Source organism: Desarmillaria tabescens (assembly GCF_030435595.1).
Source record: "Desarmillaria tabescens strain CCBAS 213 chromosome Unknown EV420scaffold_15, whole genome shotgun sequence".
NCBI classification, from domain to species: domain Eukaryota; kingdom Fungi; phylum Basidiomycota; class Agaricomycetes; order Agaricales; family Physalacriaceae; genus Desarmillaria; species Desarmillaria tabescens.
In genome coordinates, this window is record NW_026848314.1 from 236,246 (window position 1) to 261,146 (window position 24,901).

The 24,901-nt window shown below is 48.7% G+C and overlaps 12 protein-coding genes across 12 annotated transcripts; 7 read left to right on the top strand and 5 right to left on the bottom strand.

Annotated features, from left to right (window-relative positions):
* Window positions 1-48: 48 nt before the first annotated feature.
* On the top strand, window positions 49-1,119 carry EV420DRAFT_305627 (uncharacterized protein). Its single transcript, XM_060481616.1, has 4 exons — window positions 49-637; window positions 689-805; window positions 851-904; window positions 955-1,119. Exons 1-4 carry the CDS (start codon window positions 257-259, stop codon window positions 985-987), a joined length of 585 nt encoding a protein of 194 aa, XP_060331376.1. The 5' UTR covers window positions 49-256; the 3' UTR covers window positions 988-1,119.
* On the top strand, window positions 1,120-2,884 carry EV420DRAFT_305628 (uncharacterized protein). Its single transcript, XM_060481617.1, has 7 exons — window positions 1,120-1,230; window positions 1,286-1,315; window positions 1,365-1,490; window positions 1,543-1,626; window positions 1,674-1,757; window positions 1,808-2,479; window positions 2,532-2,884. The coding sequence occupies exons 2-7, from the start codon at window positions 1,307-1,309 to the stop codon at window positions 2,832-2,834; spliced, it is 1,278 nt and encodes a 425-aa protein (XP_060331377.1). The 5' UTR covers window positions 1,120-1,230; window positions 1,286-1,306; the 3' UTR covers window positions 2,835-2,884.
* Window positions 2,885-3,392: 508 nt separating this feature from the next.
* Window positions 3,393-4,608, top strand: EV420DRAFT_305526 (uncharacterized protein). Its single transcript, XM_060481615.1, has 3 exons — window positions 3,393-3,770; window positions 3,822-4,009; window positions 4,061-4,608. Exons 1-3 carry the CDS (start codon window positions 3,639-3,641, stop codon window positions 4,566-4,568), a joined length of 828 nt encoding a protein of 275 aa, XP_060331378.1. The 5' UTR covers window positions 3,393-3,638; the 3' UTR covers window positions 4,569-4,608.
* Window positions 4,609-5,908: 1,300 nt separating this feature from the next.
* EV420DRAFT_1269480 (uncharacterized protein) lies at window positions 5,909-6,271 on the top strand (the record flags this gene model as incomplete). Its single annotated transcript, XM_060467508.1, has 1 exon — window positions 5,909-6,271. A coding segment is annotated over one exon (363 nt), but the record flags the coding sequence as incomplete, so codon positions are not given.
* Window positions 6,272-6,428: 157 nt separating this feature from the next.
* EV420DRAFT_1269399 (indole-3-glycerol phosphate synthase) lies at window positions 6,429-7,268 on the top strand (the record flags this gene model as incomplete). Its single annotated transcript, XM_060467501.1, has 1 exon — window positions 6,429-7,268. One exon carries the CDS (start codon window positions 6,429-6,431, stop codon window positions 7,266-7,268), a length of 840 nt encoding a protein of 279 aa, XP_060331380.1.
* Window positions 7,269-7,635: 367 nt separating this feature from the next.
* EV420DRAFT_1269389 (aromatic compound dioxygenase) lies at window positions 7,636-9,044 on the bottom strand (the record flags this gene model as incomplete). The annotated part of the gene is made up of 6 exons (XM_060467500.1): window positions 7,636-7,786; window positions 7,850-8,048; window positions 8,105-8,205; window positions 8,261-8,337; window positions 8,400-8,749; window positions 8,801-9,044. 6 exons carry the CDS (start codon window positions 9,042-9,044, stop codon window positions 7,636-7,638), a joined length of 1,122 nt encoding a protein of 373 aa, XP_060331381.1.
* A 1,573-nt stretch (window positions 9,045-10,617) lies between these two features.
* EV420DRAFT_1763608 (prim-pol domain-containing protein) lies at window positions 10,618-12,241 on the top strand. Its single transcript, XM_060480747.1, has 6 exons — window positions 10,618-10,900; window positions 10,955-11,340; window positions 11,390-11,606; window positions 11,656-11,911; window positions 11,962-12,057; window positions 12,107-12,241. The coding sequence occupies exons 1-6, from the start codon at window positions 10,631-10,633 to the stop codon at window positions 12,118-12,120; spliced, it is 1,239 nt and encodes a 412-aa protein (XP_060331382.1). The 5' UTR covers window positions 10,618-10,630; the 3' UTR covers window positions 12,121-12,241.
* Window positions 12,242-12,283: 42 nt separating this feature from the next.
* EV420DRAFT_1642145 (manganese dependent peroxidase 1) lies at window positions 12,284-14,092 on the bottom strand (the record flags this gene model as incomplete). The annotated part of the gene is made up of 14 exons (XM_060477318.1): window positions 12,284-12,296; window positions 12,355-12,419; window positions 12,470-12,648; window positions 12,707-12,742; window positions 12,796-12,805; window positions 12,862-12,931; window positions 12,987-13,067; window positions 13,121-13,128; window positions 13,195-13,429; window positions 13,489-13,555; window positions 13,614-13,690; window positions 13,744-13,802; window positions 13,854-13,990; window positions 14,041-14,092. 14 exons carry the CDS (start codon window positions 14,090-14,092, stop codon window positions 12,284-12,286), a joined length of 1,089 nt encoding a protein of 362 aa, XP_060331383.1.
* Window positions 14,093-14,813: 721 nt separating this feature from the next.
* Window positions 14,814-17,109, bottom strand: EV420DRAFT_1538624 (uncharacterized protein). The gene is made up of 3 exons (XM_060473015.1): window positions 16,961-17,109; window positions 16,284-16,905; window positions 14,814-16,222 (listed from the first exon to the last, which is right to left on the bottom strand). Exons 2-3 carry the CDS (start codon window positions 16,649-16,651, stop codon window positions 14,992-14,994), a joined length of 1,599 nt encoding a protein of 532 aa, XP_060331384.1. The 5' UTR covers window positions 16,652-16,905; window positions 16,961-17,109; the 3' UTR covers window positions 14,814-14,991.
* Window positions 17,110-18,210: 1,101 nt separating this feature from the next.
* EV420DRAFT_1642147 (armadillo-type protein) lies at window positions 18,211-21,494 on the bottom strand (the record flags this gene model as incomplete). Its single annotated transcript, XM_060477319.1, has 16 exons — window positions 18,211-18,353; window positions 18,409-18,616; window positions 18,676-18,705; window positions 18,761-19,057; window positions 19,108-19,185; window positions 19,242-19,366; window positions 19,418-19,600; window positions 19,651-19,924; window positions 19,953-20,251; window positions 20,306-20,373; window positions 20,422-20,534; window positions 20,590-20,749; window positions 20,811-20,932; window positions 20,982-21,055; window positions 21,107-21,254; window positions 21,315-21,494. The coding sequence occupies 16 exons, from the start codon at window positions 21,492-21,494 to the stop codon at window positions 18,211-18,213; spliced, it is 2,502 nt and encodes an 833-aa protein (XP_060331385.1).
* A 53-nt stretch (window positions 21,495-21,547) lies between these two features.
* EV420DRAFT_1538660 (TBC-domain-containing protein) lies at window positions 21,548-22,970 on the top strand. The gene is made up of 7 exons (XM_060473016.1): window positions 21,548-21,767; window positions 21,815-21,945; window positions 22,001-22,089; window positions 22,149-22,330; window positions 22,388-22,478; window positions 22,530-22,677; window positions 22,725-22,970. The coding sequence occupies exons 1-7, from the start codon at window positions 21,618-21,620 to the stop codon at window positions 22,852-22,854; spliced, it is 921 nt and encodes a 306-aa protein (XP_060331386.1). The 5' UTR covers window positions 21,548-21,617; the 3' UTR covers window positions 22,855-22,970.
* A 205-nt stretch (window positions 22,971-23,175) lies between these two features.
* On the bottom strand, window positions 23,176-24,158 carry EV420DRAFT_305912 (uncharacterized protein). The gene is made up of 3 exons (XM_060481618.1): window positions 23,690-24,158; window positions 23,340-23,629; window positions 23,176-23,271 (listed from the first exon to the last, which is right to left on the bottom strand). Exons 1-3 carry the CDS (start codon window positions 24,014-24,016, stop codon window positions 23,265-23,267), a joined length of 624 nt encoding a protein of 207 aa, XP_060331387.1. The 5' UTR covers window positions 24,017-24,158; the 3' UTR covers window positions 23,176-23,264.
* Between the last annotated feature and the right edge of the window lie 743 nt (window positions 24,159-24,901).

A 24,901-nucleotide genomic window follows, 5' to 3' on the forward strand; every position in this document is an offset into this window, starting at 1 on the left:
AGGATCATTTATGGCGGCCTCAATCAGATCTCAACGTACTTTGTTATTATAATTTCACATGTTTAGCGACAGCTAGGTGCTGCTACTCAGACCAACCTTCTGAGTCGTCTATTTATTGAAATACGTTGTGGGTGCTTGTAGGGGCTTGTAGGTGACGATTTCCGAAGCCACGTGCCTCATCATCACTTGCGATCGTACCACTACCGTCAACGCATCATGTCTTCTCCCCGCTGCCACTAACTGAGCGCCTTCCAAGATGCCTCTCTCCGCAAAAACAAGAGCTTCTTCCTATGATATTAAAGCACAAATCGAGGATCTCAAGCACGAAAGGGAAAAATCTCGGGCCCAATATCTGGAGACCCTAAAAAAACTGCGGAGAAAGGCGGACGTGGAACGAGATAACGATGACTTGCGAAAAGAAAATGAAAGATTAAGGAAAGACTTGGAAGAAGCGAGGGAGAGGGCCTTGAAAGCAAACGATGATGCGACCGACATGTGGGGCCAAAAGGAGGCCGTCGCAGACGAAAACCGTGATCTAAAGAGACTGGTAGCCAGGTTGCAACACCGACTAGAGGAATTTATGCTTTCGAGAAATCGTGCACAAGTGAAGGTGGAAAAGGCCCCCAAACCAACAATGGTGAGAGCCTCTGTATCCTTTGTCTCGGATGAGATTCTCTTACATTTCCAGGTACCGACTCCTTCACCGTCATTGAGATCTCACTCAACAGCACCGGAAGTTATCAGTCTAATTGATGACGACGATGACGACGACATGGTAGTCGATACCTACCCTCCTCGCCGCTCCGTAAGTTTTCTTGTTCTCGTATGTGACAATGCTCATTCGGTTTAGATTGGAACACCTTCATCGACAATGACCCTCAAGTCCGAACCTTTATCAGATATTGTACGTAGTATTTTATTGATCGTGACCGCCTCTGAAGGTGTAATTTGCAGGAGGTCAATTTGCAGGTAGCCTATGATACATAACTTAACAACTTTCCTTAGGCACTGTCGATGTCTGCACGCGCCAAATTCCTCTCCGCAAAAGAAAATTCAAACGAGAAACCCGCAGACGCAGATCCCATGTTGGAGTCGGTACCAACGAGAAATTCTACTTTAGCTACCGTAAGCTATTTCTTGACTTGACTTCATAGGAAATGGATACAATTACTCATAAATTAGACGGAACAAAGGGGAATTAATTCTCCGAGTGCGAACACAGGCTCTGAAGTCCGTATATCACACTCGGTTCAATGACCTTGTTGATTGACTAATTGTTCACTAGGACGAATTTGATCCCAATAATATGGAAACAGTAAATGCTGCATGCTATGTTTTGAGTCTCCCCCCCAGTGATATTTCAGGTGTTTATACAACAAGAATCAAACCACTCTGAATCTCCGAGGCTCCTAAACAGCTCCGTCTCTCCTCAAGTGACAGAGTCGATAACTCAAAATTTCAACCCGAAAAACACTGCTTTGGATGAAGTGGTTAGTAGCTTATTGTCTCTCGTTTCTTCGTTTCTCACTTGACTCGACGCAGAAAGACTTTGACATAAGTAATATACAGAACGACGTTGATGATCAACTGGAGGATGTCCGACGAACAAAGAGAATGCGCCAAATTGTATGTGCTCGTCGATCTCTGACTGCGGCGCTTAATATTATATATAGACACCTACCGCAGTGCATTCCAGTGAGAATAGCTCGCACATCCTGTCCAAAGGAAAGAGGAAAGCTGCACCTCAGCCATTGGGTGTACGTCCAACTCTTTCTTTACAGGTTTTGCTTGATCTCACACTTAACAGGACAAAGATTACCTGTCTCAGATTGAGAATGCCCACCTCAAGAATGCCATACATTACACCATACACCCACCACCCCCAGACGGGTTCTACGTCCCACGCGTCTTCATAGCAGACACTTACGGTGGCAGCGCCTATCAGTTTCTCCAAACACTCAAGACTCGCAATATCAAATGTGTATGGCCTAAAAAGTGCCTGAATCCCCTCGTTGTGGACGCCCCTGGTGCCCCTGGGCTGATGTTCGCCTCGAGGCTCGAAATAGTGGAGAGCAAGCCCTGGCATGTGTTTGGTGAACGGCAGGTCGAGAAGCAAACTCGCTGGGAGTACATGGGAAAATACGAGAGTGTTGTTTCGGGCCGTATTGAAGCAGAGGAATTCGCTGGACAGTCGGAAGAGGTGAAGACGCAATGGGGAAAGCTCTTGCTGAGTAGTAAGAAGGCAGACGCGTATGTTGCTATGCGGGCAAGAATTGCGCTGAAGAAGCATGGTCTACGGATCGACGATGATAGCGTGGATAGGGAGATGGAAGCTATAACGAAGAAGATGAGAAAGAGGCCAGTATATAAGGAGATGACGAAGGACGAGAAACGGCAGTTGATGAAGGAAATCAAGGCTCGCAAGCCATTGGCAATCACTGCTGAAGAGATCGTTGATGCCTTTTGCAGCGGTGATGAGGTACGGGACATCCGTCTACAACGAGTTTCAATGACTGAGTCTCGCACCACAGCATATCAAAATTCTGCGAATGGAATGTGTTGGTTATGACCATGTATTTGTGAAGGACATGCAAGAGAAGCTGCCGCACTGGAACCCGAAGTCTGAGGCTACGGGTCAAAAGACTGCAGGCAGGGTGCCCGAGTCAGAAACCGAGGATGATACTGGACCTACTCCTCTCCGTAGGACTCCAAGGCAGAGAAAGAGATCTATTCGTCTGCGAGAGTTGATAAACGAGGAACAGGAAGATGAAGAGGAGGGGGAACCAGAGGATGAAGGCGAAAATTCTGACGGAGATTCCGATTATGAGTACTAACGGATGATTTTGGTGAGCGGCATTTTGTTACAAGTACATGTATGTTGCTTTATATTTGTCGTCGCTTTGATACAGAATACAGGCCTAAGTAAGCTAAAGTTAGACGTGATTGCTATACGAACCGGACACGAATGACATGACACAAATCAAGACATGGCCCATCCGCTCCCATGACATTTTGCCAATCCTCTTTTCCAGCACTTCATTCTCGTCTTCAGCATGTGCACCAGCGTTCACTCCCAAACCACCGTCGATCTGCAGACAGGCTCTAGTTTCTAAACTGCATACCAGTGAACTCGTCACTAAAATCATTCGCTCTCCTCATAACTTCTGAACGCCGAAGACAAATCCAAAACTTCAACAAGAAATAATTCTGAGGGTTTCGTACAGCGACAGCGCTGCTGTTCTATTGGATATCTTGCTCGCTATCTCGCACGAATGGGACAGGTGATCGGTACTTTGGCAATGGGAGGAACATGTTAAAAGGAATATCCTCATGCCCTGTCGGGGAAGTACGATGTTCACAGAGCAGATGAATGATGATAATTGATGTCCTAACTCTACCAGAATTTAGGTGGATTGTTATTTCTTGCACAGAGCCCCGGTGTTCCTTCTTGGGACCTCGCTCGGTTATCTATCTATCTTCAAAGCGCCTATGTGACACTTGCATGATGTCATTCATGGATGTGATATCGATGAATGCAGGAAAGGGTTGATACGAGGAGAGAGACCCACACGGTGTAACCGCGAGGTAGAGGGACCATCGTCTTTCTGTCTCGGACACCCAAGACTCTAACAACAAACATGTCTGGACAACCACTACCCGCCGCGGGGTTCCCGCGATCGAAGACCTCTGTTCCGCCAGTTCGCAAGTTTTCAAGGCTGGTACCACGGACCAGAAGCAAAGATTTTTACTGGGAGATCTGCATCTTCCTCGTAAGTCCAGCTTCAATACCATGCGACCGTGCCCTGAAGGGATGGGACCAGGTCGAAGGTGTCTTATTCCGTGTGCCAAAACATCAATTCACCAAGAACTCGGAGACGTTCAGAACCATGTTCACGTTGCCGCAGACTGCGACCGACACCGTCGAAGGCGATACAGACGATAAACCTATCCTACTGCAAGGTGTCAGTAAGGTAGACTTTGAGCGACTGCTCAAATTCATGTTCCCTCGGTAAGACCACTATTGGTCTGGCTATCGTTAATGAGTTGATGGCTCATCTAGGAACGAGCTGTCTCCATCTGAACCTTTATCGCCCGAGGAATGGCTATCAATCTTAAAGCTCTCGACGATGTGGGAGATGACCGAAATACGCAACACTGCTATTTCACACATCATGGAGCGCCCACTGGAGATTGATGCAACAGAGCGAATTTCCCTAGGCACAAAATACGATGTGTCTACGCTGGTGACCTCTGGAATCGTTAGTCCGGTCAACCAACAGGAAGGAGTATCCGAAAAGCAGACGGAAGTTCTTGGTTATGAAATGGCATTACGTATACAAAGTATACGGGTTAAGCTGCTGGAGAAGCTGAGGAGTTTTACGGTGTTTCCAGATATCCAAGTGCGCATTACGGCAAGAGACGTTTTTCATGGGGAGTGGCCCTTTTTGGAGCCGGTGGAAGAGGTGCCTATGATTGCGTTGGGAAGGTTGGAACCGTCGGATAGACGGAGGGCGCCCCGGAAGCCTGGGCTTCCCTGGGCCTCCCTGGGCCTCCCTGGTCGCTCGTAGTGACTCTGCAGTGACGAGCTCGTCGGGCCCGCCGTGGTGAGCTATACTACGAGGAAGATTAGGACCAGGACCATCCCTCTTACGAGTTCCGTGACGGTTTGTACACGAGCTTCGAGATATGTTTCCGGTGCCAGAAAGTCCGCTGTACTGCCGGCTCACGGAAGTTGTTGACCCATACAATAATACTATGAAATTTACAAGCGAGCAATAAGGGAAATCGGAAATGAGCCGCGTTTGGTATGTAACCCGGGCCGACACCGAATTGCTTGCTACTAGGGTTCGAGGAGGCATTGCCTTCTAAGTTCGACATGTTGGAACGTTATGGGCGGCGCCTAAGTCATGAACAGTCGCTTCTGATTTGAAAGTGTGGTGCCTAAGGATAGAAGCGATGAACCGGCGATTAACAGTTGACCGCCTATGGTGTTGGTGCCGATACAAATATGGCTCCAGGGCGCTGAAGAAAGCGACGTATTACCGACCTGGAAGGCCACGCTATTGAACGAAAGAGCCTTGCCGGACTGATTCATCGCCTCCATCTTTCCACTATGAAGCAGCCATTTTTCTCTCACCGCCACGAGAACCGTACCATGATTTATTCTCACCCCTTCCTAGCATATGGAACAAGTTCCAGCATGAAAGTGCCCCTATACCATGCGTCGTTCCTGCTCATCGTGCGCTTCCTTGTCTCTGGTCTCCTCTACTTTACTAAACCTTTTCTTCCCTGTCCCGTTTTCGTGCCCGGTTCCCATGCATTGTGTTTCCTGTGTTTACGTGTCGTTGTGTGCTCGTGCATCGTGGTTACTGTGTTCGCGTCTCGTGTTCCCGTGCATCGTTGTTTTGGTGTTTGCATTCGTGTTCCGGTGTGTTGATCCTGTATCGTATCGCGCTTGCCTTCCCGTCGTGTTCGCTTTCATGCGCCCGAGGTGCGCCCTCAGTGTCTCACAGCGATGTAATGGTCGTGTTTGGCTCCTTGCCTTTTTTCGGAACCAATGGCGTACTTGTCTGATACCTTTCCACTGCGTCACCTTTGACGTCTTTGTCTTGTTTCTGCGCCGTTACTGTACTGTACTCTGTCATTATGTCTCACTTGAACAAATGCTTCCTTTCTGTCCCCTTTCGAGGCCTCCGACATTCTTTTCTCTTCCCGATGGCTGACAGTTCAACGGCTGACGACTATCTGCATACCTTGAAAAACCTGCCAAAGTTGCCTGGTCCAGATCGTTCAGAGGATTCACTTGCTAGTCGTGCTACCTCTCCCCTCACCGAACAAGACCCCAGTGGCATCCTTCCGCTCCTCCCTGAATGTACCTATTCCCGCACATAGCAAAGCCTTAGTCCGACTGCTGACATCATCGCATACTCTCGCCGTTGAGGTTCTACGATGGGCTGAACGCCGTCGTCCACCTGTCCCTCATTCCCAGCGTTTATGCCGCTTCTGCCTATCGGAAGCTGAAGATGAAGTGCACGCTTTGTTGTACTGCGACGGATCACAATCCTTGGAAGATTTGCGATCTGATTTCTTTAAATCCGTTTTCCTGATTGCCACCGGCCATTTTGCGAATCTGTTGAAATCGGCGGCGTCTGGTTTTGAAGTAATACACGTCCTACTGGGAGCAGATGATATGAAAATAGTTGGAGCTCTCGCTAAATATATATTCAACGTTTTCCGCAGTTTTAGTACCGTACCGTTATATCATTCGTGAATGACTTTTTTTGGGTACCCCATGACGCGCGACACACTCAAAAGCGTGATCACAACGGTATGAGCCTTCGTGGCCACAGTACATGCCATGTCAGGGCTGTGGGCCCGGCCGTTCCTTATTGGGACCTTGTGCCGGTAACAACACCAACACCAACACCATGTCGAAACCTTCGATTCTTGAAAAAATCTACGCTCAACGCGCGAAAGATGTCGAATTAGCTTCATCAACGCCTGGCGCATCGCCAGAAGATATCGACACCTATCTTTTGATGAACCTTGCACCGCTGCTCATCTCTTTTGTCGAGCGCTTGAAACAGAATCCAGCCAGCACTACATCTTCCATCTCTCTTATGGCAGAAATAAAGCGTGCTAGCCCATCGAAAGGACCAATTGCGATGAAAATCAACCCCGCCCAGCAAGCGCAGACCTATGCTCGTGCTGGAGCATCCGTCATCTCCGTCCTTACTGAGCCAACCTGGTTCAAGGGCTCCCTCCTAGACATGCGGCTAGTGCGCCAGGCGATTGACTCTCTACCCAACCGACCCGCGGTACTTCGCAAGGACTTCATCTTTGACCCTTACCAAATCGCGGAGGCTAGGCTCTTTGGCGCAGATACCATTCTCCTCATTGTTGCTATGCTTCAGGCCGATCAGCTGAAGATTCTCTATGACTACGCGTTGAAACTTGGCATGGAGCCTCTGGTGGAGGTGAACAATGCAAAGGAGATGGAAGTTGCCTTGGGCCTGGGAGCGAAGGTCATTGGCGTGAACAACCGGAATCTTCATGATTTCCAGGTGGACATGGGGACGACGAGCCGATTAGTGGAGATGGTTCGAGAAAAAGACGTCATCCTGTGCGCTCTGAGCGGGATTTCCAATCCGCAAGACGTACAGACATACAAAGACGAAGGCGTCCGTGCTGTGCTCATCGGAGAAGCGTTGATGAGAGCGGAGAATATCGGCGAATTCATCGCTGAACTTTTAGGGTGGTCATGGTGAGCGTTGTTTTAGTGAAAGGGGCTACGTTTGTTCTGAAAGTTAAATAAAAGATTGGCATGAACCCTGTAATGGTGCGACTATGATCGCCGGGCGAGACGAGAAAATTTGAAATTTAAACCGTTGGAGTCTTCAGTATGATTCAGGTTCACTGTAAGGGATAAATTTGGCTACTCTCAGCGTACATGCAAGAATGTACACATTTCCGCATTTCTCATTCAGATGTTACATTGCTATGGGACTCAAGAGTAGTACTCGCCATGTACTTGATAAAATCATTCAATTCTGAGGTTTGTATCACTATTTATTCAAAGTCGCGCGACAAATGATTCTTAAAGGCAAGGGGCACTATCGCAGTTGCAGCTACACGTCAAAAGGTGTTGCCATCTCCGGCACCAGGAAATTCTTCACCCGGGCCTCCTCCAGAGGAACCTTCATTCAGAACACCACCATCCTCAGTCAAGGTGGCAGCCGGAGAAATGGTGAAGCTGGCACTCATATCGACGCCGATGGTGCCCCAGCTTTCATAGCAAGACCAGTCAGTCGAGGACTCGCAGTTCACATTGGATACTGATCGAACTCACAGAAGAAGACCGTCCGACACGTCGTCACCAAGGTAAACATACTCAAGAACAGGGTCGACACCAGTGGATCCATCATCAGGTTCAACGCCAAGGGCGAACACCCGATCAACAGAGTTGGTAGTGACCGCGACGGTGTTGTTGCTGTAGGGCGACGTGAGTTCAACCGCGGTGATCAAGGATTGGTCGAAGAAGATTTGGCCTAGTATCTTTCGTTAGTACGTCAACGACGGGATGCTTATTGAAGGTTTATTTTACCGATGTGGTGTTCACTAGAGGCTGTAAAGGTACCGTTGTCGAAGAGGGTCCCGTCACTGTGAACGACGGTGTGGAAATGGGTGGCTCGGCCGGAATAGTGTCTTGGAAATACGCGTTTCAAAATTCTGTTAGTAGACAAGTAAGGAGCGGGTGAACGTACCAGGGAAGACGGTCTCAAACGACGCGTATCCTTCATCGTTAGTCGGCTGAATGCCACGGAGGAACGTCGCATCCTAGGGGAAAGGGATCAGGTCAGACGACTCCCCATTTGATGAGGACAATACTATAAACTCACGAGGTTCGAGAAGTCGCTGGAATCACCATTCCCAGATTCTATAACTCCCGCATAGACACCGGTGGAGTTGCAGTGCCAAAAGTCGATGTACACTCCAGTAAGAGGCTCGCAGGTCGATACGTCGATAAGTTCAAGATCGACGTAGGAATAGAGGCCGGGCTGGTCCTCTGAGACGGTCCTGCGGACGTATTCTCCCTTAACATAGAAAGGTCCTTGTTCGAGCTCAGGAGTGAGCACGCAGGACGCGTCTGCGGAAAAGGGATCAGAGTCGACCGTAAGGCCAGTCGCATTCGAGTGGTGATCGGTGTTCAAGACTTCTTCCAACGTGAGAGCGCGCTTGTATTGCGAACCTGAAAATAAAAATCTCAGAACACGGAGAGTGTGTGGAAATTAGATCTAACGAGTGGGGAGGCCTCGCTTCTTTCGAAGTTCGTCAGCTAGGGCCGCACGACGTGCTGCTGACTTCTCCATCTTGTTACGGCGCGCCAGGGTGTCCTGGCATGCCCCAAGAGAGCGGCGGGTAGCCTGCTGAAGCTGCGAACGGCGGGCGACCTCGGCGCCGCTCATTGGAGCAGCTCCTGGGTGCCCGACGACGGCAATCGTAGCGAGTAAAGCAAAGGACGCGATAGAAAAAAGATAGACCATATTGCAGTGGGAACCAAGGCAGGAATCTTTGGATAGAGACTACTAACAGCTCTCCTCGCATCTTAAAGGCTTACCGTCCGCAGTCGCTGGGTGCAAAATGGAGTTATATCCCATGGTCCATAGACCCCAGCCATGAGGGCTCGGTAGTGAAACGGAATACCAAGGCTTGAGATTCTGGTGGAATTACTGTTCTCTGTCGTCTGATTGGCCCAAGACGATTAGCGGAAATTGTGGCCAGGTCCGAGGAGAAAGAGTATTGTACAATACCTCCCTTTCTATTGGCTCTTCGCTGTTCATAAGCGGCACCGATTGCGAGACACACATGCTCCTAGCGGACGCCGTAGAATGAGGACAGTCAATCTGCCTTCCTGAACTGCGCATTTCCGGCCGAAGATCAAAGGGAAGGTTTTTGGGACTTTGAGATAGGTCAAATGTCGTGTAATCGAGTGTATTCCGCATGATTTACGTCTCTTGATTTACGCGATCTTTGTCTTGGCTTTTATCGATTTAGCTTCGATTGATGTGCGCAGTCGTTAAACCAGGCGAAACATGGCTTCCCTGACTGAGAATCTCCGAAATAACATGGTCGACAGAGTTGTGGGGGCGTCCCAGCCTTGTCAAAATCTAGGCTGACCATATACGAATAGCAGATTAGCCTGGGCCATAGCAAATACTTACGGGGAATCTCACTGCATCAAATATATTGCTGATATTAAAAAAAACCGACACCCTCAAATTAATGACAGGGCTGGTCCTTCCACCGCGTGGTGGGAGAATAGTTTAATGAGTGTAGTGGATGAGTGTCAAAGGCGGGTACTGTACATCTTCATTGGGCACGGGTGGAGCACCGAGATGCACATGGGCATTTCTCAGCAATACAGAACTGTCAGTCGGGGTCCACGTTTGGATTATTGAGGTTTCCAAGATATCAGAACAGTCAACTACACGAGGTGGCTGCAGTTGTTCTGTCAAGCATATGGTACGGTTGCATCTGTGAGCCGGGAACTATATTGGAAGTCGGCGGTAAGTACTGAGAATTACAACGAGTTGCTAAATCTTACCGAATAATTTCATCATATTTAATGTCACTAATTATGGTAGAAGATGGTCGCCATAATGTGGTTGTTGACAAAACTACAGGGAAAGATAACTGGAAGCTGGATAGAGACCTGTATAAATTTCACAGCGCAACAGCTGTATCGGGTGACAAAAAGAGCCAAAAATCCGCGGTACCAGAACCTCGGGAACTAAACAAGTGAGCGAGGTCGTGGACTACTCCAATTACACCTATGGAGCACGTCTAACCATCGTTTCGTGCATGAAAAATGTCAATAAAGTACTCGGGAACCTGGATATCCAATACTTTGTTCATACCTTACTAGTACCAACTGTGAGCCAGGAAGCAGTTGAAATCGACAAGAAAGCTTGGGCGAGAAGCCCGTCGACCTGAGTGCTTGACATTGACGGCTGGAGGTGAATCATAAAAGGTGAATTTCCAAATGGAAATCGTTGACGCGTAACAATCACGTGGGGTGACACTTACGTGTATGTGACTGTCTTCCTATCAGGTTCTACCTTCTACCACCATGGCTATTCCTTCCAGCGACATCGACTCGTTTTCTCCAGATGCGATGCGTCTTTTTTATCGTCGCTTATACCCATTTCGCTCCATATTCACCTGGTTAAACCAACAACATGCTCCAACACGCTTGTTCACCCACCGCGAATTCGCTTTTACGCTCCCAGGGGATATCTACCTTCGGTACAACTCATTTCCAAATGCAGAAGAGCTGAAAAAGCAGGTCTGCCATCTCAATCCATCTCGATTCGAAATTGGACCCATGTACAGCGTTCGCGTAAGTGGCATTCGACGCGTTTGTCGATAAAATTTGAATATAACTGTCTTGCAGCCAAAGGATCGGAGAACTGCGCGTCAAGGGGCATTCTTCCCTGTTCAACGTGAACTGGTATTTGATATCGATATGACGGATTATGACCCCATTCGCACATGCTGTTCAGAGACTGCTATCTGTAGGCGTTGCTGGGGTTTCATATCTGCCGCTGTCCACGTCTTAGATACGGCCATTCGGGACCAGTTTGGATATCAACACCTACTATGGGTCTATTCTGGTCGACGTGGAATCCACTTGTGGGTATCAGATAAGGAAGCGATGGAGCTGACCGACGAGGAGCGGAGGGCAATGGTTAATTGGCTGACAGTCGTGCAGGGTGGGAAGGAGCCGGGGAAGAAAGTCAACGTTCGTATTGGTTCTCGGGCTCTACCACCGTCGCTGCAGTAAGTGGTGACATTATTACTCTTTTTGTTTGGCTTACGACGATAATAGAGAATGCCTACAAGACCTTGCTGAGGTTTTTACCGATCTTATCCTCCAAGATCAAGATTGTTTTGCCACGGAAGAGGGATATGAAGCTCTTTTAAAGCTTCTACCCGTTCCTGATGTTGTCGATGCTCTTCGGACCAAATGGTCGGCTGACCCGACGCGGTCCTCGTCAGAGAAATGGACAGACCTCAAAGCTCAGATAAAAAAGTCGTCGGAAAAAGTACGACATCTCCATTTGTTTATCAACGCTGATGTTGACTTGGCAATAGGCAACATTGACGGCAGCATTAGAAGATATCATTCTCCAGTACACCTATCCTCGCCTCGATGCAGAGGTCTCGAAACATAGAAACCATCTGCTCAAGGCACCTTTTGTTGTACACCCCGGGACAGGCCGAGTCTGCGTGCCCGTCGATCCGACGAGTATAGAGGAGTTTGATCCGGAGAAAGTGCCGACAGTGGGTCAGCTACTCGAAGAGCTAAATCACATTGAGGGTAAGGAAGAATCCGGAGACAGTGATTCTGGTAAGGCTTCTGCGTCGAACATAGGTACGCTGGCTGACACGTCTGTCCAGATTGGCAAAGAACATCCTTGAAACCTTACGTCGAAATGCTAGATAAACATGTTGCAAGCATCATGAATGACATCCGAAAGGTGAAACTCGAAAATGGTGAGAACTCTCTGATGCCCGTGTTATAGCTTTAACGCCTATGTTCCAGACATGTCATGGTAATGTTTACATGCCGCCACCCCTGCCGTTACTGGTCATTTTTCCTGCATTTACTTTCTGTAACTAATGGTGTACATCTTATTCTGAATTCCATATATAACTACTCGGCCAGTAACCCAAGACGACATGCATAGATGATATATGAGACAAGGGTTATCACCAACTTTCACGAAGGAGGCCTGTAACGGAATGAGCTCAAGTACCTTCAAAAATGTAGAAGGATTGCAGGCTACGTACACGGGTGAAACGGAAGTGGCTGGTCCCGGTAACGCAGTGAGAGCCGGGAAAGGCGAAAAGGCGCACTGTAAACTTCTTTTCAGTCAAACCTCCATACCGGTCGCTACATACGTACTGCAACATCTACGTCCTTCCTCGTAATGTTAGGTGGAAAATGGGGGCCCGCATTGCTCGGCAAAACAGGTGGAACCGGAATAACATCAGAGCAATCGATAAGGTCCCCCTCGTTGTGGCCCAGGATGGATAACTTGAGCATCGCGTCCTTGAAAACTCGCTGTAACTTGGCGTGATCAGCTTGAAAATTTCTCTGTCAGCTAGCTTCTAGGCTGCGAGTGAACCAGAAGCGACATACTCATCAGTGATTGCCACTCGCACGCAGTCCTGCCGTCTGGCATGTGGTGTTAGCATTATATTCATAGAGTAAGGAATCCATGTCAGTACCTCTAGCTATCTGTGAGAGTGTAGCGGTAAGAATGTATATCAGCCAAACGAAGTCGAGAAGCATACCTCAGCATCGGATTGCAAACGTATTTCACCCTCAATGGCCGATTCTACCTCTCCTTGGTTTCCGCTGGTTCTAAAGGTGGCAGGTATCGGTTTCATATGTAGCAATAATGCGTAGAAAGACCTACCCTGGGAATAGTGTACCGTGCAGTTGGACTTCAATGAAAAATTGGCTGTCGTATATGCCCGGTGTCGAGTCAAATGGGGTCCTGTACAGGACATGATCAGATTGTAAGCCCCTCGGAGAAAGGTAGCGACCTACCTCGGAATCTGCAATCGATGCAACAATCAGTGACACCATATACCTCCAATATAATAACATTCAAGACTCCTCACAGTCGGATCCACAAGATCCGCAGCGGCAATGGTATGCGAAGCAAGGAGTGCAACGACCTCATTTGAATTGAAACTCGCGTCGCTAAACCTGGCCAAGATCTTGTCCGTAGAGTCAAAGGGCTCGGGGACCAACAAGTCCGGCGAAGCCTCTTTCGCTTCCGGACGGCCCAAGAAGAAGTTGAGACGAGGAGCGCCCGGACAGTTCGAAACTCCAACGGCACCGGCGAATTGGATACTGTTATCCAAGCAGTGTGAGAATGGAGTACGGTATCATACAGTGCAGAGTAGACATACAAATCTCCGGTACTCAAAGTCGCGTTGTGAGCTTCAATGAAGGGACGCTGAGCATTCACAATCTCATCTGGGAGATGCATTGTCAGCGCCTTATAAGACTCGAAGAAAATGCATAAACAAGATACCTATTCCGGCATTAGCGTGGAACGCAAGTTCGATATCGGAAAAGGTAACGATAGATCCATCAGCGCCTCCTAGGACACTATTTGCGATTTGAGTGGGAAGAACAGCAATAATATAGACGGAATTCAGTACTGCATAGAACGAGAAAATCCAATAGCATCGTGGAAGGTGAGACGTAAAGACTCGTGAACCTTAAAGAGTGATCAATAATAGAAACTCAATGCACGAATCCCATCACCAACCTCTTCACCGCATTCACCTCCATCGAAGAGGTTCTGTTGGATATCATCCATGACAGGAAACAAGGCGCAACAAGCCTTGTTTGATACGGTCTGCCCAGTAGCACAAGTGAAGCCCTGGGGACGACTCGTAGTAGCCGCTACGCATGAAATCAGCTAGTCTCCGCAGCAACCACAAGCAGAGTCCTACCCTGCACTGCGAGGAGAAGGGAGAGAACCAAGAAACCTGTAGCAAGAAACATTGCAGAGGAGGAACTGGCTCTCAATACCCTCCTAGCCTACACCTTTATACCTCTATCCCTCCGGTAGCACGTCCAATCACGTTTGGGAGATACAAGACGCGTGGTGCGTAACGAATTGCTGGAACTCGTGAGTAAAATAGAGTGGTACATCCAAAAGGCCGGTACGGTACGAGCTTGGATAGTAGCGCAGGAGGGATGTGAACTGGCCATGCTTCAATTACGGGTGCAGTCGCCTTTCCGGCTAAGAGAGTAAAAAAAAAATAATTCCTGCTCTCCGCGTGCAGCAATACTGTAGACATGAGTAAAAAAATTCATTTATTAGAGTGTATGAACGTTACGTTACGTTTTAATTGTCCCCAAGAATCGGTAGCCAAATTTCAAACCAGCGTTTTTCCCAGCAACGGGGAACATACACCTAGATATGTAAGAAATTCACAAAGACTGTACACACGTCACCTGTTCGCTGTGCTACTATGCTTCCATAGCCAAGCCCCCAACCAGCGCTTTCCTCAGCAGCCAAGAATTTCGTGGGGTATCCAAGGCAACAGTTAAGGTTGACAGTGAGAAAAGTAACTTAGCCTCGCCGCAGAACTGGTAAATAACACCAAAGTTGACCGTCAACACCGGTACCGTCATCAGCCCGCCACTCTTCCCACAAAGGATAACAGCGTAGCCGACGCCACACCCGGGAAGCCATAGGTAAAAGTTTATCAGTCTCCAATGGCCGGTCGGCAAATAACGAAAATAGAATTGCAGAGACAATTTAGCATACACAGCATGTAGCACGTATAAAAGTGCTATCGAAAGGTCGTCATGAGATCTAAAAAGAGGACTTGCTAAAAGAAATGTACGAACGAACAGTAATACGTCTATCCTACTAACAGCGGAGCGCTGATTTGTTACATGTTGAGTGGGAACGGGTCTTCGGCTAACTCCACCTCTAACCATTTGCATAGAACGGTACCAGGACCCAGAGCTGGGGTGAGGATATCAAGCAGACGCTGCCCTACGGCAGTCGCACACTCCTCCGCTCTCCCAAACCCGGTTAGACAGCCGTTCCGGTAGTCTGAATCAGATATGCCGAGCATTGCCGGAACGGATTGCATCCAAGACGGGCCGTATACGTGAAGCACCGTTGGCAATGCAATGAGCGTAGGTAGATCCTTCGCTGCCGTAGCTAACTGTTGAACAATGTCATCCACCGAATGAGCCGGAGAAGCGGAGGAGACCACGTCAAAGAATGCCGGGAGCGCTTTCAAGGCGTCAAATGCTTCGTCAACCGCTTCTCTAGCCAATCTTGTGTCCGCGTTACGGGCGTCGGGTCTAGGGAGTTGGTTCAGGATATCATAAAGTGCTTGCGCATCGGCAGTCACAGAGGATGATACCGCCAAATCCGGTGGCGAGGGAGGCCTAGATGACGGAAGCTTGATCGCGAATCGTCCCGGAGATGATGTCGGAGGGTAAGTGTAAGAGCCACGACGCTTTCTGACTACACCGGGAAGACTCGTGGGAGATGCTGGTGGCGTCGGTGCAACATATGGGCGCGACGTCAAAGCTAACAGACCTCTCCATATGATAGATATGAGGAAGGTAGCCAGGTTTGTTTGAGATATCGGTGTCGCCGAGTATCTCGTAATAGCTTTGGAGTACGCTGGGATTACGGTCTGTAGCCTAACGATGGATGGGTGTAGATGACTCGACGTTTTGCCACTTGGAGAGTTCTTTCCGGTAAATGAAATAGCCAGCGCCTGCAAGGATTCCACAAGGGGATGCAGCTCGCTCTTCATCAGCCCCAAGAAAGGATGTACTACCCGATTAACAAGGGAAGTTAATCCTTCTCGGATGTGCTTCAGGCCATCTCCGCGCAGGCCCCCATCAAGTCCTAGGGCGAAGTCATCAAATGTTTCCAACAACTCGCCAGCGAATGTCGCGATAGCGACGGCATGGAGCTGAATAGGGTTGAGTGCTTGAGTCTGAGGCGCAGTTGACGGAAGAGCTAGAAGCGTTGGTGAGGAAAGGTGGGAGAGTAAACTTGCAGAAAGGTTGCCGAGGAGCACAGACAAAGGCCTGTGAAGGGATCGCAAAACGGCCCGGTACAGATGCGGGGTTTCACTAGCTGCACGTAGCTCACTGTCAATTTCAAGTTTAATGAGATCGACATCAGATATTACGAGGTAAAACGCCAACGCACGACGCAATGAGGGAACCCAATGCCCGACCGCGACCTGCGGGGATCGGTCGCCGCCCGGACACCAGCTCGTGTACAGCTGGTGGACCACTAGGCTGGGCTACGGCCCTTGAAACGGCCTCGCTTAGCTTGAGGCTCAGTATCTCCAGGTACGATCCATCCTGCACCAGCGTGGTCGCCGTGGGGGCCCTTGCTGGCTCTGGCGCTGGCGCTGGAGACGGGCGCCGGAATGTTGTCAATGACAACCTGGTCAAAGGGCGAGATCTCTCGAAAGATACATCGGAATCTGGGCGTGAAGGCTGCGCTGGGGGTGGGGAGGGCGAGAAAGGGCGGCTGGCTGGACGGAAGAAAGGAGTTTTGAGTGCGTACATGTTTGGCTGAAGGTATCTGGTAGAATGAATGATTATTTCCTGGGTATGTTTTCCAATGGTTCGTTGTTTGAATCTGCTGAAAGTCGTTTAGGTTTTTCTATTGTCTATGATCTCGGAGCAAGACGACCACAGTTAAGAGCAGAGCAATTATCCCATGTGTCGTTAGAAAGGCAATCACCTAAGGAGGACGGTCGGTGTCGACAAGGAAGGCAGCAAGTGGACCGAAGTGTATGTTGTTAATCTGTCTTGTATAACTGACGCAAGACTGTTACTTCCAAATCCTTGAAGAAGGAAAGAAAGAGAACATACTGCAGTGAGGGTGGAATCATATAGGTTGAGGGAATAACAATAAAAAGCGATGACAGTGGTAGACAGAGGGATTGCGTTGGAAGGGGGTTCCTTGAAAATTTCTTCCGGTTTCAACGAGCACGGTCTTATATGACGATCGTCATTTTCCCACGATCCCCAAGCTCCGAATGTGCATCATGATCCAATATGTCAGCCACAAGATTACTCGGCAAACTGCTATTCGTCAACGGTCGCGTATTCTCAGTCAGCAGGGAATAATGTATACTCTCCCAAAGATAAACTTGTTTGAACAAAGAGACCTTTCCACTTTGCGTATGGCTCGAGAGTCGAGGGAGGCTAGCATGAATCTACTGATGTCAACTGAATCGCCCTGACAAAAAATATATCATGGGTGATATATTCATAGCCCAGACGCGAGATTTTAGAACTACTTATATCTACTTATATCTCTCTATTCTTGCAGCGCGCAGTACAAACACTCTAATTCCGAGGAGTCGTATTCATTTGTACTCATGTATGTCTTTGCTAGTGCTGCAAATACTCTAGTATGTTTGCTCAGCTGGCCAGGATAGCATCCGACTCATAACGTATGGCTACCAGGCCCTGCTACATACGGTCTTCCTTTCACCAAATGTTCACCAAGGTGATATTTGATTGTCAAATATTCTATTCTTCCATTAATACATCGTTGAAAAGATTACACCACGGTCGATAACTGCGTCCGTCTCGAACGCACTTAGTTACGACGCTCTATATTTAAGCGGCATTTAGCTCGACGTCTTTTCTGATCACGACATCTGGAAGAAAACGGATAATGTGTACTCCACCCACTTTCAAAGTCAGCTTCTAGGTAGGTCTTAGTCGACGAAAAGATTGTTTGTTATCAGATGGAATGATCTAGGACCCGCTCGTTGGTATTATGAGCTAGTAAAAATGCGGAACTGCTTGCTATACCGTCATCGTTCCAATCACTTTGACTGCTAATAATTGGGAGATACCCTTCATTCTCCTTGATTTTCGGAATGATTCACCTGGACAACGGTCTTCACATGCACAATCCCGCCGACGTAGCGGATCTATAGCACTCGCCTCTTGTTAAAGAAATAATTCCCTGTCCTCCAGGTACCAGTTCTTCTTCAAACGATGCCTGGAGGCAACCTTCCTATCATAGTAAATCTCTCAAGACAAACGAGTTTACCTTGGCAACCGGACACCGACACAGTTTCTTGAAACAGCCCGTACACACAATTTTACTCCTCCACCAGGGCACGCTTAATCCTTACACGCAACTGCGCGTCACCACATCGTAGCCGCCATAAACAACCACCGTCGTCACTCGCACGAAGCCGAAGAACCGTTTCGGATGACTGCTGCAGAATGACCTTCACTTCCCCTAAACGGATGCAGGCAACTTAAATTTAGCGGTCCAGACTGGGGAGATCACATACCTTCAAACGGCGGTTCACCCGCAGGAAAGACTTTGATCTCATTCCCGTCCACACCCTTCAAGCGTTCCAGGAGGATGTCCACTGAACCTTCAAACCACCCTCGCGCTGAAGTCGATGGGCCAAGGGCGTTCCAGCTGGTTTCAAAGTCAGTCGGATCGGGATCACTGATAAACGGTGTGTCGAATGCAATAAGGTCGGGCCGTGCGACCTACAGAAGAGCCAGATAATCAACCGCTGTCACATAATTTGTATTTATACGATCCTTACCTGGTCTGTTGGTCGTGTTTGTGGTGAAGACTTGATATCAAGACATGAGGGGCTGTAACGGCGAAGTCCAAAAAGAGGGCTCTACCAAAGACATCATCTCAAACTCCTGCGCGGCCAAGGCCAGATCCCCAGCGGTGACCGTTCTCGAGAGTGCGGGATTAGAACCGGACGTTGATTCACTGCGGACACTTGATGGTCGGCGACCGCGTAGTCGAGGAATGGGTGCAGGTTTCTCGTATGCATCGTATCGCAGCTTGCTAGCTCCCAAAGATGGAGATGCGGTGAGCGAGAGACTCCCAGATGGCTTTTGGGGTGACGTTGGCAGAGAGGTCGAGCTCAACTTCGAGCCTTGTTGCACCAATGCCTCCAGAACATGAGGAAGCTGTGTGTATAATAAACTTCCATTCATAGCGACATAAGCGGGGGTCCTACCGTCAGTGATCTAGCAGAGCGCAAGATCGACTTCAGTACATCTTTTTGCGTTGAGAGCTTCAAAAACTGTTCGCAGCGCTATTTCACGGTCGTCTGGTCAGCACACATTAATCGGAACTATCCAAGAAACGGACTCGTCGGATATATTGTCTAGAAGTCTCAGCCAACCCGGACACCGCAAGTTTGACCTCTTCGGGCACTGTGTCGCATTCTGCACTAATTCGGAGCATCGAGACTAGACAGACATCTTGGATGGACGCTGCAGAAGGATCGTTTTATGCTTTCATGTGATTTGCCTGATAGTGCTCACCAGTTGAGGAGGCCAGCCTCGACGACAGAGCATTCAAAACATCCTTTGGAGGCAAAGACAATAGTTCGCAGTATTCACATCCGAGAGCAGCGACGATGACCATCATCGTCGGGCCCATGTCTTCACCGTCCGTGAGGCGAGCCAAAAATACGGTGGAAGATGCGATCTGGAACATCGAGCTGCCTGTAACACAATAAGCTGATGTGTATGCGAAAAGTAGTGAGGCGACCGACTGTCTCTAATAAATGACAGAACTTTCTCGACTGCAGCATCCAGGACACGTTGGGAGTCCGACGGACCTACCGATTCGACATGCCTGAAGAGTTCCAGAGTCTGGCGACTATACTGCTCTCCATCACCTGCAAACTGTACTTGTAACACTTCTAATAACCGCCATGTAGATTCCACTTTGTTATTGTATGGCATTTCGGCCGGCAGTGCCCGCACAGACTGAGCATAATACGCCGAAATGATGTCAGGGTCGACTCTGTTAAGAATTTTCAGAGTCTGCCAGTAGATAAGTAGCAGCTAAGACCATAGTTAGAATGGGATTTGCCTTGCGCCGAATCAACGGATCAGCAGAGTCGAGCAGCTGCATGAATCGTTCTACTTCCCATTCCTCTAAGACGGCGGGACATTCAGGTGTGATTCCTGCCCACCACATGGGGTGGACACACTCGAGACATGATAGGAAGAGGTATTGTTCGTTCGGTTCTCGGGACACGAGGATCTCCCTTATGCTCTCGACCGGGGCCCGCCTGGATGACATCGCGACGTTAAAAAACGCCTCGTTTCTTATCTCTCCAAGAAGTAGTGCTGCTTCACGGAGCAGACCTGATTTGTGTAAAGACGTCAAACGCGATCACGGCTAAAGAATATTGTGCTAACCATAGTCCTTACTGGTTGAAGCCGATCGAATTAATCTAATGACATTTGGCAGGTTGGTATCATTCAGGCTATGAATTCCGTGAGTATGGCCGCGAGTCACATGAAATGGAACCAACCCTAAATTTCGGAGTGTTCGAATAATTGTGAGCAGCCAGTACCTCGACTCAGGATGCCCGATTGTTGATACTGAGGAAAAAAGCTCATTGGTAAGCTTGTGGATGTCGCGGTTCTGTCAGTCCGTCGTATCAGCGAAGAGAATGGCGTATTTGAATGGAAGGGCGCACATCACTAATTGACGCCGATATCGCAATGGCGGAACCCGACACAGAAGGGTCATGGTCTTTCATTCTCTTCATCACGGTGGGAATGATGGGTTTCATAAGGTCGGGATCATGTCTGGACAAGGCCCTGTATACCAATAGGGCTCGACGGCGAATATAAGGTCTAAAATGAAGACGGAATACGTCAACGAGTGTGTATAACAAGCATCAGCGCACATACTGACGAGTTATGAACTAGTAGATCGTGAAGTCGGGCTTGCACGGCGGGGATCACGTCTTCTGTTGACGAAGCTATGAGGTTGTCCAAGGCAAGGCATATTCGCATGAGGGAAGAGTCTTCTAAATCCTATCAAAAGTTGAAGAACGACGGGCTTAGACAGTTAGGCTATGCAGACCTTGCGCAAGGTGTTCACAAGCATGAGTTGTAACTCGTGGTTGGGAGGCATAATTTCGGAACAAAACAGATAGCCTGACAGGATACAATGGGTAACGACGTTTCTCCTTTTCTGTAGCGACGCACCGATCCGCTTGTCCTTGGCATTGGAAGCTGCTTCAGCCAAGTTAATCGCATGGGGAATCGCAAAGTATAAGGCCTCCTGTTTTAGCCCGCTCGTTGTCACCGCGTTATAGCAATAGAGCAGTACAATCAGAAGTTCTTTGCAGCTCCGCTGAAATTTTAATCAAGTTCGTGATCCTGCTCTCGTTCGGCAAAAATGGGCGCAACCCACCAAAGACAGCCTTGGGTCATTGAATTGACTTTGAATGGATCGAACCTCAGCGAATATGTACTCGTCGGCCTGCTGTGCTGACTGGGCGGTCTCCACGTTACGAACGAGAGTGTAGTGCCGCCTACTGGACGCTCCAGAAGAAATGAAAGGGACGTCCATAGGCGTTCGGGTGCAAGCCATGTGCAGCGGCGCGTAGACGTGTTGAAGGCGCCAGGACAACACGTGTCAACAAACATATTCTCCCTGCACCCACCAACGCCCACATGCACCAGGTCAATTAATTCCTTCCGAATCCCCTCCACGATGTCCTCGAGCACCGCAACTGCTCATTCATTTGCCAGGCTCCTTAACCAACCGAAGATCTCATCCAAGTCGCGTGCATCAGGCGAAGTCGACGATGGAACCAAGAAACTTCGACGGATGATCCTTGTAGATGGGATTCCTTCAGCTACTGTGCGTACAGTTTCAAATTCACTTTAATTGCAACTTATGTTCTATAGGATCCGACGCTACGGCCCCGGATATGGAAGATACTTCTACGCATCAATGACTTATCCGCGGACACGTACTTGAAATATGTTGCACGGGGCCCCTGCGAAGTCAGAGAGAAAATTAGAAACGATACGTTTCGGTGTGTGTTTCAACCATTCACATGGGGGAGTTTGTTGTTCATGCTGCTACATCAGGACTTTGGCGACTGATCGCGGCTTCAAAGAGCGCGTGCGAGAAGACATGCTAGTTCGTCTGTTGGACGCATTCGTGTGGAAGAATCATGGTCAGAATGGACTCCATTCTTTAGCCTTATGTGCGGCTAATTTTTTCAACCGTTGACAGACCGACAAGAGTCGCATCAATTAGGATTTACTTATGTCCAAGGCATGAATGTTCTTGCGGCTCCATTTCTTTTTACAATGCCATCGGAACTTGAAGCTTTCTATTGCTTCTCAAAGTTCATTGAGGAATTTTGTCCTCTTTACGTCCAGCCCACGCTTGATGGAGTACATCGGGGCCTGAAGGTATGCCCCATCTCTTTTGTGTCCCTTCGCGCCCAGAAATTCACTGACTTTGATTAGCTTCTTGACAAGTGCCTCAAAATAGTCGACCCAGACTTATTTGATCTTTTGCGCAAGAAGAACCTGTCGGCAGAAATATACGCATTTCCTTGTGGGTGTTAACGTCTCCGAGCCATTCTCGTCTTTCTGATATCGATCATAGCCGTCCTGACGCTGTGTGCATGCACTCCCCCTCTAGACCAAGTGCTCCGTCTATGGGACTTTCTTCTCGCTTTCGGAGTGCATCTCAATGTGCTTTGTGTCATTGCACAGCTTCTTCTCATCAGAGATGAGGTTATGAGCTCTCCCAGGTAAGCAATCCACTTGTTCTCCGTTTGAAGCTGACAATGCGTCTTAGCCCTATGCGTTTGCTTCGTACGTTCCCTCCTCTTGAGGCTGTACCTGTCATCGGTATTGCTGTCACGTTGGTACGCGACCTTCCTCCCGAACTCTACGATGAACTAGTTAAGCATCCTTATGAGATCTGAACGGCGATTGTACTACGATATTTATGGTTGTATGGACTAGCTCTGTGTTTGAGATGTATTATTATGCCTTGTGTGGAATCATAATATAATACTTATATGGACAACGCGCCTCTCACATCTATAATTTGCATGCCTTCATAATATTCGCACCAATTGAGACGACTAACAAAACAAGTACTATGAAACTAATTAATGCTAAGCATTCAATCCATCTATTCTACAATCGGCTATAATACAGTATGTGAACAAATCGTCCCATCCGGATGTGTCGAAAATACTATGCTGCTGAATGATATGGTAATGAGTGGGAAGAATCCGTATATGAATACGGCCGAGACGAGTTGTCCCTGTGTGTCAGATGGTCTTCATCTGAATGAGAACTGTCAGACTCATTGTCATACAAACGGCCACTAGAGTCTGCACTGACATTAATAAGGAACCACGTCAGAAAAGATGAACGACTGCAGCAACCGGAGATCACGTACCTCGTGTTATCACGGTCTCGATCGCACAGAATATCGCGAGGAAACCTCGGTATGTTTTGGTATGACCGGGAAAATGCGCCGTTCTTGTCGACAGTGGCGTGGGGTGTGCTGGGAGAGGCAGCAAGAGAAACAGGCGACGGCATACTATTGGACAAGTTCCCACTCTCCGTACGTGGTATCGGCATGGGCGGCGGGAAGGTATTAACCTCGGAAAATACGACATGCTGAAATCGTGCTAGTGTCTCTGACACAGTGGACAGGTCCTGCATCAATTGCGCGGAGGCTTGTACCTGCACGACAACGACCGCTGTGAGCATCACCAGCGCCAAGATATAGAGCGCCATACTGACCATTTGAGGGTTATGCACAGTCGCAGAAGGTAATTTAACGCGCAAAGAGCGCACTTCTTGTCGGAGGTCAGAGTTCTCTATCTCGAGCGCCCGACACTTTTCTTCGAGGTCATTAACATATTGAGCGCGGCGGGCTCGGTAGTCCCGCTGCTGAGTCAACGCGCGAGTGGGAGGAATAGTAAGATCTTTCTTGCGACCACGAGTCATAGTAGTAGGCGAGGGGAAATGTGCGGCAGGGATTTGACAAAACGAAGGCGGCCAGAGAGCTAGATATAAAGACCCTGCAGTTCCCACAGTTGCGAATTCACAATTGATGATCAGATTCATTTGTTTTTCAAAACCGTAGTAGCTTCCATAGGCAGGGTCTCGGAGCCTCCTCCGTAGCAGGTGTCCCAAGGGAGACACTCGGAAGGAATCCGAACTAACCGAGCTGTATACTACCCTTACTAAAGGGACATCATCAGCTGGAAGCGGCGCGCCGGAGGCTTTGTGTGAGGGAACCCCCTGCGGTGTTATCGGCAGTCACGAATATACTATATTATTATGCCTCGACTCCAGCGCTGAGTATCCTCATGGAGAGCGAAAGCGACGTTAACTTAAAATTTCTAATAGATGCCCGACGGCGCGGCGAAGGGGGCCACAGAAGCAGCGCATAAGTCCGGAAAACTCGATATTCGGGTAAGACCAAAGTGTGTTGTCGTTCTTCAGAATCAAGAAAACAAGAAGTCCACGGAGGTGACAAGACCTGCAGCAACCACGCCACAGTACGTCATATTCAAATTGGCATTCAATTCAGGCATTGAACGACTGTGATTTTCAAATGGATCTCGCCCGACGGGAACATCACTGTGGTGCATCATCTCAGGATGATCGTACGAGTGAAAATAGGGCGGCATCACGCACATTTGCAGCTGTCCGACCATGACGTTTAAGATCACCATCAACTTTCAAGACAGCATCAACAGGTTCACATGAACGGATTTGACCGGCCATCCATGTTTTCGGTTTCTTCGTTTGCTCACTAATAACTGCCATTGATCTGTAAGTCCGAGCGCCCAGCGGCGGCAACCCGTAAAACGGTGCTAAGTATAACTTCCAAACAGCAGAAGCAGTCACTGACTACTTGCCGATCGGATTCGTGACACAATCCTTCTTACGTTTCCCCATTGGGGAGAAGATCTTGAATACTATCATATGGACTGCCTGTCTCCA

Bases quoted from the DNA above. Each gene is read 5' to 3' on its own strand.
- EV420DRAFT_305627 (XM_060481616.1), top strand. From the start codon at position 257: ATGCCTCTCTCCGCAAAAACAAGAGCTTCTTCCTATGATATTAAAGCA. The intron at 806-850 runs GTAAGTTTTCTT...CATTCGGTTTAG, and splicing joins CCTACCCTCCTCGCCGCTCC to ATTGGAACACCTTCATCGAC. The intron at 905-954 runs GTACGTAGTATT...TGTAATTTGCAG, and splicing joins CCGAACCTTTATCAGATATT to GAGGTCAATTTGCAGGTAGC.
- EV420DRAFT_305628 (XM_060481617.1), top strand. The intron at 1,491-1,542 runs GTTAGTAGCTTA...GACTCGACGCAG, and splicing joins ACACTGCTTTGGATGAAGTG to AAAGACTTTGACATAAGTAA. The intron at 2,480-2,531 runs GTACGGGACATC...CTCGCACCACAG, and splicing joins CCTTTTGCAGCGGTGATGAG to CATATCAAAATTCTGCGAAT.
- EV420DRAFT_305526 (XM_060481615.1), top strand. From the start codon at position 3,639: ATGTCTGGACAACCACTACCCGCCGCGGGGTTCCCGCGATCGAAGACC. The intron at 3,771-3,821 runs GTAAGTCCAGCT...GGATGGGACCAG, and splicing joins GGGAGATCTGCATCTTCCTC to GTCGAAGGTGTCTTATTCCG. The intron at 4,010-4,060 runs GTAAGACCACTA...TGGCTCATCTAG, and splicing joins CTCAAATTCATGTTCCCTCG to GAACGAGCTGTCTCCATCTG.
- EV420DRAFT_1763608 (XM_060480747.1), top strand. From the start codon at position 10,631: ATGGCTATTCCTTCCAGCGACATCGACTCGTTTTCTCCAGATGCGATG. The intron at 10,901-10,954 runs GTAAGTGGCATT...ACTGTCTTGCAG, and splicing joins GACCCATGTACAGCGTTCGC to CCAAAGGATCGGAGAACTGC. The intron at 11,912-11,961 runs GTAAGGCTTCTG...ACGTCTGTCCAG, and splicing joins ATCCGGAGACAGTGATTCTG to ATTGGCAAAGAACATCCTTG.
- EV420DRAFT_1538624 (XM_060473015.1), bottom strand. From the start codon at position 16,651: ATGTACGCACTCAAAACTCCTTTCTTCCGTCCAGCCAGCCGCCCTTTC. The intron at 16,223-16,283 runs GTGCGTTGGCGT...TGAAATTGACAG, and splicing joins TTGGGTTCCCTCATTGCGTC to TGAGCTACGTGCAGCTAGTG.
- EV420DRAFT_1538660 (XM_060473016.1), top strand. From the start codon at position 21,618: ATGTCCTCGAGCACCGCAACTGCTCATTCATTTGCCAGGCTCCTTAAC. The intron at 21,768-21,814 runs GTGCGTACAGTT...TATGTTCTATAG, and splicing joins ATGGGATTCCTTCAGCTACT to GATCCGACGCTACGGCCCCG. The intron at 22,090-22,148 runs GTCAGAATGGAC...AACCGTTGACAG, and splicing joins ATTCGTGTGGAAGAATCATG to ACCGACAAGAGTCGCATCAA.
- EV420DRAFT_305912 (XM_060481618.1), bottom strand. From the start codon at position 24,016: ATGAATCTGATCATCAATTGTGAATTCGCAACTGTGGGAACTGCAGGG. The intron at 23,630-23,689 runs GTCAGTATGGCG...GTTGTCGTGCAG, and splicing joins CTGTGCATAACCCTCAAATG to GTACAAGCCTCCGCGCAATT.